We start from the raw sequence: 14,625 nt of genomic DNA on the forward strand, positions 1-14,625 counted from the left end.
TACTTACATCTGGACCATGCACAACTGTGGGGACTCACCGCGGGTCCAGGTCCTTGCGGTCGGGCTGTGGGCTGGAGCTGGGCGTCATGTCCAGTTTGGAGGGGAAGGCGGTGCGGTCTTCCAGTGGACTGGGGGTCCTGGTCCAATTTTGCCAAGGGTTCTGAGGGCCAGACTGGTCCTGGTCGGGGTTGGGCCTCTGGCTGCTGTGATACGGCAGCGTCTGGGCGTCCAGCTCCAGAGGGACCCCCACGATGCGCTCCTGCCTCAGCAGGGGTCTGCGGCCGTGAGCAGACTGGCTGCGGGGCTTGGAGCCCAGCGGAGGGTTTCCCTGACTGGAGGAGGACGGATCCAGAGCCGACTCTTCTGCGTCGAAGCCAGTGTTGTCGTAGTGAGGAGCGTCAGCCCAGTCAAATGGCTCGCTCAGCGGGCGTCGGTCCCCTCGCTGCTGCAGTGTCCCAGATGGTGGGGTTTCCCTCTGGGACAGCAGGGGCTTTGAGTCGATGGGTTTTGGGAAGGACTGTGCTAGTCTGCAGCAAGGAAATGTTCTATTAGACTTTTCACTGAAAGCATGAAGAAAACACAAGTGACCATCACTGATGCTGATGTGTCTGCTCTGCTCCTGCCTGGGCTAAAAACAGCCTTTTTTCAGGTACTGAGTCAGTGCTGTGAGCAACACTTCAGGCACCAAAATAACTTTATGTAAAACACAGAGGGTTCTTATCCTCCAGCAATGTTCCACATGAGGCGCATAAACCTGAATAATCATTTCTAACACTGCTGCAAACAGCAGTGGAAAATTCATTTAAGGAGAATCTTAGTGTCAAAAAATCTTAGAGCCAAAAATGTGCCATTATGCACCATATGTTTGTAAGTGGAGTGTCGGTCCTCTACAGAGTGTGAATGTAAAGAGGAAACTCTTTGATGGAGAGAGGATTGACTAAACCCCCGTGTGCAGCATCCTAATGAGCCTCTGACCTTCAGAGAAAAGCAGCAGGACAAGAATGAACTGATGTGTGAGCAGAGGACAGCAAACAAGACGGTGGAGCTGCCAGAGAGCTGACTTTAAACAGGCACCAGAAAACATTCAATTATACTTTTTTTTTGCTTTTGGTTTTGGCCAGTGATCTCTGGTTTGTCACAGTTTACAGAACTATGTGACCAACTATAAGAGTCGGCTAATCTACCACGCAAGAGCACTTCAAACACAACAGGGGTTATTAACCACCGGGCTCATTCTCCAAAGGGAAATGTGCGAGTTTATATTTGTCTTAGTACCACAATGTCCCTGTGAACTCAGTAAACATGAGTAATAAAACTATTTCTTTGGTTGTATGCATTTAGGCCGCGGTTATTTTATCACTTGGTTTACGGATCCGCCGCACTTAGATTATTGATTTCTAATTTATAAATAAAATAATGTATTATAATTGTTTTAATAAAGTACCGCCGACAACACAAAATAGCCTTAAATAAAATATAAATAGCAAGTCAAAAGATAAGAGCGCGTGAGGCAATTTTTCGCCAAAATCCTGCAGGAGTCATTTATTTTGGAAAGCATTGTACTGACGCTATGCATATTGCATGTTGGGTATTTAAAATGGCGACACCACAGTGACCAGCGCTCAGCGTGTGGTTTCGCATAACCGTACTTTCTGGAGGCCAGAAAAAATATGCAAGTGGAGATCGGGATGATACAGTTGGAGATATACTAAACAAACACCTGCCCGACAAAATATGTGACTGCGATGTCATGGAAATCACCTGCAGCAGCACCGATGGCAGCAAGCCTGTTTTATGAAGAAAAAATCTACTGAAATTGAAATTATATTTATATTTCGTCCGCCTGTTCAATTTATTTCATTTAAAAATCCGTAAACAAAGTAATAAAATAACTGCAGCCTTAGCGCTGTTGTTACCGCCACAGTTTACGGTTTAGATGTTTGTTTGTTCTTATGACAAGATATGTTAGTGATCACTGGACATTGTAAAGAGACAATATTATAATTTAAAATATATATATATATATATATATATATATATATATATATATATAATTATAATAATAAAATAAAAATCACACACACTGGCTACATTGTGTGCAGAAGGGTTCGTGGTCAGTCACCTGTTGGTCCAGTGGGTCTGTGGGGCCTGCTCTTTGGTGGGGGGCACCATGGTGGGCGGGTGTTGGTGCGCGTGGGGCAGGTTGTGTGCGTTGGGGGGGTTGGAGGAGCCGGAGGAGCCCTGAGAAGGAGAATAGTCTGAATATGTGGCCGAGGAGCCGCTGTGGTTCAGACAGTGCATTTTATCCACCTCGTCGTCTGTCGACTCTGTGGGAGAAACACACGTGACAGGTTTAGGAAACACTCAATGAACGCACCTGAGCAAATGTTGCATCAGGCGACAGAAGCGATTGCATCAGACCGGCTTTCTCTCTGAAAGAAACAAGTCACTTTTCTTATTTTGCCGGGAGAATGAGAGCCATTTAACTACAAAAGTACAGAATGAAAACTGAAAATCCCACAATGCCTTTTTTGTACAGCATATTTGGACATAATTTGACACGAACTGTGGCTTTTACTGTATGTGGCGTTACTGTGACAATCTTCAAATATGACATAATATCTGTGATGAGCTAAAACAGGCTATTTTCACAAAATGACATACAGCCATAATCTGTGTTTAAATCTAAGCTAAATACTGTATTGTTTAGCCGCGCCTATGACTGAAATACTTTTACATGGGTTTTAATATTTTAAATCCCACATTAATTTATTTTTATTATTCGTTATTTACTTTGACATACACTGTTTTATGTTCTTATAAACTACATTGTGTTTTTGTTTTACTTTTTAAACTGTGTCTTAACATTGTAAAGCACTTTGAATTGCGCTTTGTACGAATTGTGCTCTATAAATAAATTTGATTGATTGATTGATAATCTATGGACCCTTGGAATGATAAAAAATACCAAATAGTAAAAAAAAAAATCATTATATTTTATATTGTATTGTGCTACAAACAACGCTGCAGCCACCACCAGGGGGCCCCTCTACTGGAGCAGCCCTTAGTTTATCAGTCTTTCATTTATTAGATTAATACAGTTATTAAAGGTGATAAGATTAAGATAATATATTTATTCACCACTACATTTCTAATCTGCTTGCAGTAGAGACCTGCCACGCGGCGGGATCAGGTGGGTTTGACCAGGAGCCTGTAGATGAAGGGTCCTCTGGGTGAAGCTCTGCAGCCAGATGCCTCTCAAGTGTCCATTCATCATACAACTAAAGCAATATTCATTTTGTCCCTTGTAGTTTTACACATGGTAGTAGAAGTCACATTGTACACTGTTGAAGAGGACTTATTTGTAATTGTGATTTGCTGGTCGTCACTTGCAATACAGCGTCTTTGTAAAGCTCTGGTATCTTCAGCCAGAGAGCGAGAGCACTTCATATCTCACGCGGGGGTGATTAATGCAGGATAATGTACATAGCTCTGGGCTGATTGTAATAGTGTCCATGAATTAGTCACAGAGAAGGATTAATCTGAGCCGAGTCCATTTAAAACTGGACCCTGGTCTCCGTCTGCGCTTACACCTGAAGGCCAAGGAACATAATGAAGCCCCGGAGCGAGCGATTCCGCGCTTGTTCGAGTCGCTCTGACGGTGCACTGTGGGTTCCAAACACCCCGAGCTTCAGAACTGTAGCTCACGATGCGTTTTTACAGATGAGGTGAATTAGAACTAAAATACTGAGGGCCGAGAAGCTAAAGTATGTGCATTTATACAGTATTTTAAACCAGCAGGAGCATCAATGTTTGGGGTTATAGTCATTTCTTGGAGCCTGATCTTAACCTAAGCTCTTAATCCCTATTTCGTTAATCAAATCAGAACTTTATACTATGTTGTTGAGCTAATATTTACCTCATGGGGACCTGCGTTTGGCCCCCGCAATGAAAGCATGTTCCCACAAAGTGACTGTGTGCAAATGTTGTTCAGTCCCGACAATGTTACAGTCCAAGTAACCTCTTAAAACCAGCAAAAAGCAACAACATTTTGAAATTTTTTACCACCACGGGTCATAAAAAGCAGGTTAAACGGCTCATTTAAACCCCCAGAATGCTCTGATCAGAGAGAGGGATTGAAAAATGGCAAAAACAGATCCAGAGGCATCGTCTTTACTCTTTCCGATGTAATATTTTGAAACGCCAAATGCATTTTACTGCAATTAAAATATAATTCCATCCCTATTTGATTAAATCCACACAACATTATTCCCATTGATCATAACCGCAGAAGATGGGAACGAAAATAAAAATACGCTTTGCCTTTTTCCCCCCTCATTTTCCTCCATTTGTTTTTTAACTCTAACCAAATTCATAGCAAACGTGACTTCATTTTCTAAATCGAACGTCGCGTCTTGAGCCAGTAAACGCACCTTTCTTGTCCTTTCCGAGCAGTACCACCTTTGGCTTGTACATGGGAGGCTCCACCAGAGTGGGCCTCATGTCCGAGATGCGGATGTCGTTTGGTGAGCCCCCCATCGAGTCCTGGGGAGAATAATACACCTGCAAATCAAAACAACACAAAAAGGGGGTTACGTGAGTCAATTATAACCGTAACAAAAGACAGATACGAGACTTGTTTCTAGAGCGTAAATCTTATCGGTCTCGAATAAGGTACGTGGCGTTACCTCGGAGCTCTCTGTCAGGTCCTCCTTGTCTTTGCGCTTGGGGATGTCGATGCCCGAGTTGTGCATCGGCCCCTGGTCCATGAGCTGACTTTGAGAAAACTCCTGCATCTCTCGATCCGTCACCTGAGAGCGCCGGACACAGAAATAACAGACGGACAGTAAGTTAGTCAGTTTATGGCGTGTTTATGATCATGTTTCTGTCTGACTCGTTTGCAAATGAGGTTCCAAATCACGATGAAACAAACACAAATATTGCTAGGTTACTATTAGGGGAGGTCTTACGATTTACTCTTAGTCTAACACCGTTTGAGATCTATTTTAGTGCAAATCCCAACTCAACTCTACTGATATTAATATGTGTAGAAGAAGGAAAAAAGCAAATATAGTGTATTTGTTTTGCCAATTAAAACACTTTAGATATATTGTTATTAATGGACAATTTAGATATCTATGAGAATCCATCACAAATGGGCTGAAATGTGCCTGTACATGTCATGTTGAGGTTTTTAGCAGCATCAAAAGGCAGAAATATCAATCAACTTTTTTATCTATTTAACGTTTCTAATCTACCGTTTTGCAGCCCTTATATATTCGTTATATTAGATGATACGCTCAATGTTCTAAATGTGCATATCTCCAAAACAACAGTTAAACATATTGTGGTTCTTTTTGGTTTAAAGATAATAACTGGTGGAGCTGAAAACAGAATCTTTTATTTTCACAAGAACGACACGTGTGCAGCACTTACGTAAACTCTATCTTTATAAAATATGTTAAGATTTGGATAACTTTCCATTCTTTTCATCTCACCTCAGTTTAAAGGACACATATTAAGTATTATTTATATCATTTTTGGACTTTAAATGAGCTCTTGAGTAACTTCATGCTTTAGAACATAATATAACGTACACATCGAAAAATGCTTTCTACCAGTAAAGCGTTCCCTCATCATGATTAGTGTTAGCACTCCATCTACTGGCAGCAGAGAGAATTACAAAGGGGAAAAAACAGCAGCTAGTTTGACATGCAAATGGAGGCACGGTAGCTGCGGTAATGAACGCGTTTTACGGACAAAAACAGCTCAGGCGACCTCCAGATCTCCACCTACGACGTCTCTAGTACGGGAAGTGTTTTTCGTGGCTCGGATGGGAGACAACTTACTAAACAACGAGTCACCAAATGAGCGTAAACGAAGCTAAATGCTGCACAACAGCGTTTCTGACGAGGGAGCGGCGCGCTTTTAAGTCCGGCAGAAACGAAAGTGTGGCTGACCTCTTTGGGCGGCAGCGGCCAGGGCGGCTCGTACGGCTCTTTGCTCATGTGCGAGTGCTCCATGTTGGTTCCCGAGGTGACGCTGACGCCGCTCAGCTGGTGTTGGTGGTGCTGTTGGTGCTGTTGGTGCTGTTGATGCTGTTGATGCTGTTGATGCTGTTGATGCTGTTGGTGCTGTTGGTGCTGTTGATGTTGTTGATGTTGCGGGTGCTGTTGGTGTTGCGGGTGCTGTTGGTGCTGCGGGTGCTGTTGGTGGTGCTGATGCTGGAGCTGGTGCATGTGACCCGCGTGCACGCTCTTACCCACGAGGCTTTGCACCGACTTCACCATGTTCTTCAGGTCTTCGGGGTACGGAGTGGGGTAACGCTTCAGGTTTATCTCCACCTGAACGCAGAAAAAGTGCATCTTTAGTAAGGAACGACCCAGGCTTTATTACAAAACACACTTAGAATGAAAACAGGGATGACAATCTTTGTGTATTTGATGAACATGAATCATTCTGGCTTTAGTGGATTTGAATGGAGTTACAATACTTTGTCCCTGAATCGAGAACCTTTCTTTCAGATCAGAGAAGGAATAAGTTGGTTTTATGTCGGACTTGTTGGACCCTAACGGATTTTTCAGCCCGTGGACATTATAAGACAGGACAGCTGAGCGTGAAATGGGGATGAGCGAGCGGGGCAGGAAATGCAGTGAATTGTCAGAGCCTGGCATATGTGCATCCGCCTTAACCACCCCACCACCGGCAGCACGGACCCCGTACTTTTCAAATCATCCAAACATTAAAAACTCATGTATTTCTCACATCCTTCGATAGAATTTTGATCATTGCCATTGAAGACAAAGAAAGTCCTGTTTATTCGTTCAAAGTCAAATCCTTTTGCTGACAGAGGAGGCGCTGTGGAGCTCTCGTTCAATCACGGACAATGTCAAACCATTGTCTCGAAATTAGAATAATTGCACAGCCTTAGCTTGCTATTAGAACATGGAACAAGAACCGTTATACGATGAACTTTACCGATCTATATAATCCTGAAATTGCCTGTTATTTTAGTCATTTATAAAATCACAAGAATTTATGTGGAGCTCATTTTATCGCCTGAAGTTTATATAAAGGTTTCTTCTCTATAAAACTATTCTCTGCTTGTATTTTTTTATTTGACTGAAGCTTAATATTTCACTATAGTTTCACTGTATTCATCTGTTAAAGTAAAAATAGAAGACAGAAATAGATTAATACAACGATAGGATTGTATTGGGCTGCTCTGGGAGGCGAGTATGCGTATAAATATATATATACACACACACACACACACACACACACACAGTTATACAGTATGCAGACAGAGACACTGAACAGAGGTATAAATCTAACCTTGACCTTCCCAGAGTTGTCTTCGTCGTCCTTCTTGTCTTCAAAGTCGAACGCCACCGTCATCCTCTGCTGCCGCTGCTCCTCCCAGAGCGTCGGGTTGAAGCTGTCGCTGTCCGACTGATAATCTGCAAAAAAACACACACCTTCAGTTCAAAGCGGCGACAAAAACCCAGTAAACGACGGGCGCGAGAGGCGAGCAAGGGTGCTGTCCCGTGGCTGCGGGGGGCGCTGTACCTTCGTCGTGCCGGGGCTGCTGGGGGAACATGTAGTTGGTCAGGACCTTCTGTTTGGTTTCGGGATGGGCCTCGGTCTGCAGCGGGATGAGAGCCTTGGACTGCGGAGAGACATTCACATAATCCAGTCAAATTCCCGCAAAAAGCACAGACGCACACGAGGATATCTGGGGATATTTGGGGTCAAAGTTTGCCCCCGCTTTGTCATCGTTTTTACTCCACAATCGCGTCATTTTGAACCGTCGGTATTTTGAACGGTACAAGACTATGGGTAGAGTCAAATACATTTAAAGCAGACGTCTCCATGGAGATGGGAACGTTTAATTAAGGATGTTTTATCGGTTTGCAGTTATCAGAAGATATTGGTTCTGCTCGTGTGGTCGTATTTGTCTTTTTAAACAAAGCAATGAGTAAAAATGCTTGTATTATCGGTTATCGGCCACAGCAACAACTCACATATTCAATATCGGCCACAGCAACAGGTCAAATATTGGTTATCGGCCACAGCAACAAGCCAATTATCGGTTATCCGCTGGAAAAATCTATATCGTACCATTCGAAATCCCACACTGTAAAACATCCCAATAACATCTAACATGGAGACAAGTATCTAATCCTCCACTTCACCCTAAATGCAGTCCGTTCATTGGCTGAAAAGCTACGTGAAGGGGCTTTAATAGTCCTGGCACACGCTGATCACCTGATTGTCGGAGAGCCACAGAGCCGCGAGGTCTTTGAGCTTCGTGAAGGTGAACGGCAGATTCTTCAACCTGAAAGAAAAAGAGAGAGGGGTAAACACTATTAAAACGCACACACGCTTCCCCCGTCACGGTCACGTCCGCGGTAACACACAGTCCGCGCCGTCTCCGTGGTAACACAGCAGTTCCCATCTTCTCCCATGGCAACGCGGCCTCCATCTGCTCTTCGGTTATCAGAGACTTGGCGGCGAAGGGAAACGTCCCATTGACAAAGTGAGCGTGAGTCACTGCTATGGTCATGTGACTCCGGTTACTATCAGGCTTTCCCCCAAGGTTTAGTTGGCACTAAGTGGTTTATAGTAAAAAGGCTCAATTCAGACTGTAAACAACTGTAAAAAGGCTCAATTTAAAGTTAAACTGTAAAAAACAGTAAGAAAAATATATATACATATATATATTCAACTGTAAACACATTTAATTTAAACTGTGGCCTATGACAAGTTTCTATAATTCTCTCATTTTGACTTTATTTGGTGTATTTATACCTATTGTACATATGAATTATAGTTTTATACCAATTGAGTAGGTATTAGTGGAGAAAACATTGAAAAATCTGTGACAGGAAGTGACATCACACAAGGGACACTCGTTGCAGTCAAAGTTGCATGATGCATAATTTACACTAATTAAACACAATTTTTGACTCTCATTAATTCAACAAAATACAGGCGCTCTCATTCATTTTTATTTGTGAATTACAAATATTGTGAAAAAATATTTATAATTTATTCCCAGTGTTTATTGGGTAATTTCCTCGTGTGATGTCATCAATTCCAAACAGGAAGTGAACTCATAAACCTAAACAAATTTATGAGAACTATTATTTTTAGCAAAATTCAAAATAAATTGATCTCAACTGCATTTTAGTTCAAGGAGTCATGCGACCTGTAGGGGGCGCTTTAAGATATGTAGTTCAAAATAATAAAATCTGTTAATCCTTGTCAGAGTTTGGTGGTCAGCCTTTGCACACATGATGGAGTTTGGTACGCAGCGGTCAGCCTTTGCACACATGATGGAGTTTGGTACGCAGTGGTCAGCCTTTGCACACATGATGGAGTTTGGTACGCAGTGGTCAGTCGTTGCACACATGATGGAGTTTGGTACGCAGCGGTCAGCCTTTGCACACATGATGATGGAGTTTGGTACGCAGTGGTCAGCGTTTGCACACATGATGGAGTTTGGTACACAGCGGTCAGCCTTTGCACACATGATGGAGTTTGGTACGCAGCGGTCAGCCTTTGTACACATGATGGAGTTTGGTACGCAGCGGTCAGCGTTTGCACACATGATGGAGTTTGGTACACAGCGGTCAGCCTTTGCACACATGATGATGGAGTTTGGTACGCAGCGGTCAGCCTTTGCACACATGATGATGGAGTTTGGTACGCAGCGGTCAGCCTTTGCACACATGATGATGGAGTTTGGTACGCAGTGGTCAGCGTTTGCACACATGATGGAGTTTGGTACGCAGTGGTCAGCGTTTGCACACATGATGGAGTTTGGTACGCAGCGGTCAGCCTTTGCACACATGATGGAGTTTGGTACGCAGTGGTCAGCCTTTGTACACATGATGGAGTTTGGTACGCAGCGGTCAGCCTTTGCACACATGATGATGGAGTTTGGTACGCAGCGGTCAGCCTTTGCAGACATGATGGAGTTTGGTACACAGCGGTCAGCCTTTGCACACATGATGATGGAGTTTGGTACACAGTGGTCAGTCGTTGCACACATGATGGAGTTTGGTACGCAGCGGTCAGCCTTTGCACACATGATGGAGTTTGGTACGCAGCGGTCAGCCTTTGCACACATGATGGAGTTTGGTACGCAGCGGTCAGCCTTTGCACACATGATGGAGTTTGGTACGCAGCGGTCAGCCTTTGCACACATGATGGAGTTTGGTACGCAGCGGTCAGCCTTTGCACACATGATGGAGTTTGGTACGCAGTGGTCAGCCTTTGCACACATGATGGAGTTTGGTACGCAGTGGTCAGCCTTTGCAGACATGATAGAGTTTGGTACGCAGCGGTCAGCCTTTGTACACATGATGGAGTTTGGTACGCAGCGGTCAGCCTTTGCACACATGATGGAGTTTAGTACGCAGCGGTCAGCCTTTGCACACATGATGGAGTTTAGTACGCAGCGGTCAGCCTTTGCACACATGATGGAGTTTAGTACGCAGTGGTCAGTCTTTGTACGGGCGTGTATGGGTCGGTGGTGTGCGTGTTTGCGGTTTGCGCGTCGTCCACTGCACCTGTTGTCGCTGAGGTTGAGCACTCGGAGTTTGGTCATCTGCCCGATCTCGTCCGGAAGGAACTCAAGTTTGTTGGATCTCAACGACATCACCGTCACGTTCCGACAGTTGCCGATCTGAAAACGCACAAGCGCAGACACAACCGTTAAAGTCCATGGTAGTTCCTCCACTCTCTCCACGTTGTTGTCTGATCCTATAGTTCTAGTACATCTATTATGACTACCTTTTGTATCTAGTAAAAGTATCGTTGTCTACTGTACATCACTGATAGATTTAAACACCTACTTCCTCCTTTCAGGGGTTGAACATCAGGTACTTTAACTCTAACCTCTAATGTTATGGCTTTCATGAGCTTTTTATCTCGGAAAAAGTCTGGATTTTGATGTCACCAACAATATAACCGTCGAGTTCACACTTTATTTGCATTTAATAGAGGTAAAAAGTAAGATATGTTGTCATAAGCCGTCTCAAACGCGAGACGTTATTATATCCTACCATTTTTACAAGCTAACTTTACATCACTAATTGGTTAAACAGTGTTGCGGACAGTAAAGCCCTAAATGTTGCCGAACAGGCGTGGCAACAGGTGTGGAAGTCGGAAAGCGGCGAGTTCTTAAATTGTTTTTGTCCACGTGCACCTTTCAACGGCCACACGAGGGCAGGAGAACGCGTGCGAGCGATACCTCTCGTGGCAGCTCCGACAGGAAGTTCTCGTCGGCAGCGAACGTCCGCAGATTGTGCAGGTAGCCAATGGTGGGGGGCAAAGACTCCAGCTCATTACAACTACAGTCCAACTCCTCCATCAGAGACAGACTGAGGCAGAGATCAGAGGCAGAACACGGGGTCAAGCGCAAAGGTCAGACAAGAGACAGAGAACAAAAAACACATACGGAATTAATGTCGGTCGAGCTATATCTAGCTTTTTTATACCAGACCTGATGAACACGATCACAAATAATAGTCAGTGGTTCCCAAACGTTGCAGGCCGGGACCCCGAAAATAACCATGCAACCAACCATGATGATAATAAATAAAAATAATACACACAATAAAAAATACGAATTATAATAATAATGATGTAAATAAAAAAATAAAAATAAAATGTATAAATAAAATAAATAAAATAAATAAAATAAATAAAATAAATAAAATAAATAAAATAAATAAAATAAATAAAATAAATAATAATAACAATCGTGGAAACATGATCAATCAGGTTGAAATTGTTGTATTTGGATCGTTTATTGTGTTCTTGGACCAAATTAAATTAAAATATACTGTTTTCAATGTGTTTTTCAGTGTTCAATTAAAGAATAGATTAATTACGCTAACGTTTGTTTAAAAATTAAAAGTTGAACTCATCGTGTCCCGACCTTCGCCTTGGGATCCACTGGTCTAAGCTAATACTGTAAAACAGAACTGCTCAACCTTAACTAAAAACAATTAAAGAAAATAAAACACACACACATGGTCTAAACATGAAAATGACCACTTCCAGAATATCAGACTGTTTTCCACAACAGCACAGGCCTGTCACAATAACAACGCGTGATATATATATATATGTATTACTACAGAAAATATCACGATAAACGACAATATTTGAACTACAAACATACAAAACAATATATAGCAAAATGAAAAATAGTTAATAATCGTCATGAAAGTTACTTATTTGTGTCTTTTCAGCTCAAATCTGATCGTAACACAAAAAATTAACAAACATTTCCCTACTAGTGCAAAACAATAATAGATGCAATAAATATTAAGCCCGTAAATATTGTTAAATCCCTCATATATAAAGTGGATATAGTAGTTATCGTGACAGGCCCAAACAGCACACACGCACACAAGCACTGGAAAAAAATGACATTTAGTAAAACAACACTTATTAAACTATTATGTTAAATCAATTACAACAGTACAAAATAGTCACACCTTTTATGCCGTAATACCCAGAATAACTAATCTGGGTTTTAATTCTACAGTAATTTTCTCAAGGCGTTAGTTTGTTCACTCCAGGTTTTCTCCTCGTTGAGGCGGGCCTGACCCCCAGCACGCTAACAGCAGGCTAATGCTAATGACCCGGCGCCTTCGCAGTAATGTAATGTCACAGCAAACATTGCATTAGTCTGCTGCTATTACTCCCAGCGGACTGGACCATCTGGGCCACCATCCGCTCTAGCAGAAGGAGCAAGAGGTGAGCGGGCGGCAGGAAGTGGACGCGACACTGATTCAATGTTTGAGCAAATGTCCTTTCGGAAGATGAGACTCAGTCAAGTCTCAAAGAATGAGAATCAAATGCCCGAGGCCCATTAGGAGCGGCTTGTATTTACAGTTTGATAGTGGAGGACTTTAATACTGCAGAGTCGGGTAATGGAGCTGAGCAAGTGTTTCTCCCATTCATTTTCCCATCAAATTTTCCAAAAAGAAGAAGAAAAATAAGTTGGTCATCTCTTTAAAGGGGACTTCACTAGCAAGGACCACGCCACAACAATGGAATATGAAAGAATGTTTATTGATAATGACAACGATGGATCGACAATGGATCGACGATGGAGCGACGGTGGAGCGACGATGGAGCGACGATGGAGCGACGATGGAGCGACGATGGAGCGACGATGGAGCGACGATGGAGAGACGATGGAGCGACGATGGAGAGACGATGGAGCGACGGTGCAGCGACGGTGGAGCGACGATGGAGCGACGATGGAGCGACGATGGAGAGACGATGGAGCGACGATGGAGAGACGATGGAGCGACGGTGCAGCGACGATGGAGCGACGATGGAGCGACGATGGAGCGACGATGGAGAGACGATGGAGCAACGATGGAGAGACGATGGAGCGACGGTGCAGCGACGGTGGAGCGACGGTGGAGCGACGATCGAGCGACGATCGAGCGACGATCGAACGACGATCGAGCGACGATAGAGCGACGATAGAGCGACGACAGTTGGCTGGGTAGAGACTCAGGATGGGGGCTCTGTCCCGGGTATTCAGCCCTGGCGATTCAGAACCCCCCCTCCATAGACGTTGATGTGTTAAGGTGGAGATGATAGAGACATGGGGTGAGAGGGCGGGGTTGAGAGAGCAGAGACGACAAGAGATGCTGTGAATAGGCCTTATAAATAGGGCTTCTGGGTAATTAGAGGTGTGGTTAAAGAGTGGGGCATGTTTACTGGAGGAGTAGAGGTTGAGGCGTGGTCCTGCTCCTATACTACACATATAATAGGCTAAATCAGTTTGAGTATCCTCCCTCTCACCCCCTCCATCACTCAAACAATAATCGCAGTCCTTGTAGTTTCCATTTTCATAGTTGTAAATCCCACAGTTTGAACATGTAATAGTATCGAGAGCCTTTTGCCATCTCAATGTCATAACACTTGGCCAAAGTGCGAAATCCCTATTTTCACAAAACAACACACGAGAAACACTCCCGGCCCTCGTTTTCAAGTTCGTGCTAATGTGTCGCTCCATTTACACGAGACAACAGGGGCCCACGCTAGACAACAGGGGCCCACGCTAAGACTCGCGCACGGAATATGAAAAGTAACACGTTCATTTCAAGAGAAGGGCTGTGTACGTTTATCCTTTGCATTTATTTGATGCGTTTTCGTGCTAAAAGAGTCGCCTGCCACGTTCGAGTCTGTGCAAAAGTCACTCCACTGACCCAGGACGCTGTAATAAGGTGGTTTTCTGACACTGCGATGTATGATGTCTCAGCAGTAGAAGAGTGTTTAAAGTGCACATTCTAAACACATCCAGGAGCTCCAGCTTTTCAGCATTCTGAGTTTGTAGAGGGCTAAACTATACAACACAATAAGACTAGTTAGCAGATGAAAATAAGACTAGTTAACAGATGAAAATAAGACTAGTTAACAGATGAAAATAAGACTAGTTAGCAGATGAAAATAAGACTAGTTAACAGATGAAAATAAGACTAGTTAGCAGATGAAAATAAGACTAGTTGGCAGATGAAAATAAGACTAGTTAGCAGATGAAAATAAGACTAGTTAACAGATGAAAATAAGACTAGTTAACAGATG

General features: G+C 43.4%; 1 protein-coding gene across 6 annotated transcripts in view; it reads right to left on the bottom strand.

The window, feature by feature from the left end:
- lrrc7 (leucine rich repeat containing 7) overlaps positions 1-14,625 on the bottom strand; it is a 103,987-nt gene that overhangs the window by 26,328 nt on the left and 63,034 nt on the right. For 4 of the 6 annotated variants that reach the window (XM_072438590.1, XM_072438589.1, XM_072438587.1 and 1 more), the window contains 10 exons: positions 11,261-11,390; positions 10,578-10,693; positions 8,269-8,338; positions 7,570-7,669; positions 7,336-7,460; positions 5,961-6,344; positions 4,689-4,811; positions 4,434-4,563; positions 2,123-2,327; positions 39-527 (listed from right to left, as the gene is read on the bottom strand). In XM_072438590.1, the coding sequence (XP_072294691.1) occupies positions 39-527; positions 2,123-2,327; positions 4,434-4,563; positions 4,689-4,811; positions 5,961-6,344; positions 7,336-7,460; positions 7,570-7,669; positions 8,269-8,338; positions 10,578-10,693; positions 11,261-11,390 (1,872 nt within the window). The remainder of the gene's footprint in view (positions 1-38; positions 528-2,122; positions 2,328-4,433; positions 4,564-4,688; positions 4,812-5,960; positions 6,345-7,335; positions 7,461-7,569; positions 7,670-8,268; positions 8,339-10,577; positions 10,694-11,260; positions 11,391-14,625) is intronic. The other 2 variants (XM_072438591.1, XM_072438588.1) reach the window with 1 other exon arrangement.

Source organism: Eucyclogobius newberryi, unplaced genomic scaffold (assembly GCF_026437365.1).
Source record: "Eucyclogobius newberryi isolate DKJ021-1_F unplaced genomic scaffold, fEucNew1.0.hap1 SCAF_9, whole genome shotgun sequence".
NCBI lineage: Eukaryota > Metazoa > Chordata > Actinopteri > Gobiiformes > Gobiidae > Eucyclogobius > Eucyclogobius newberryi.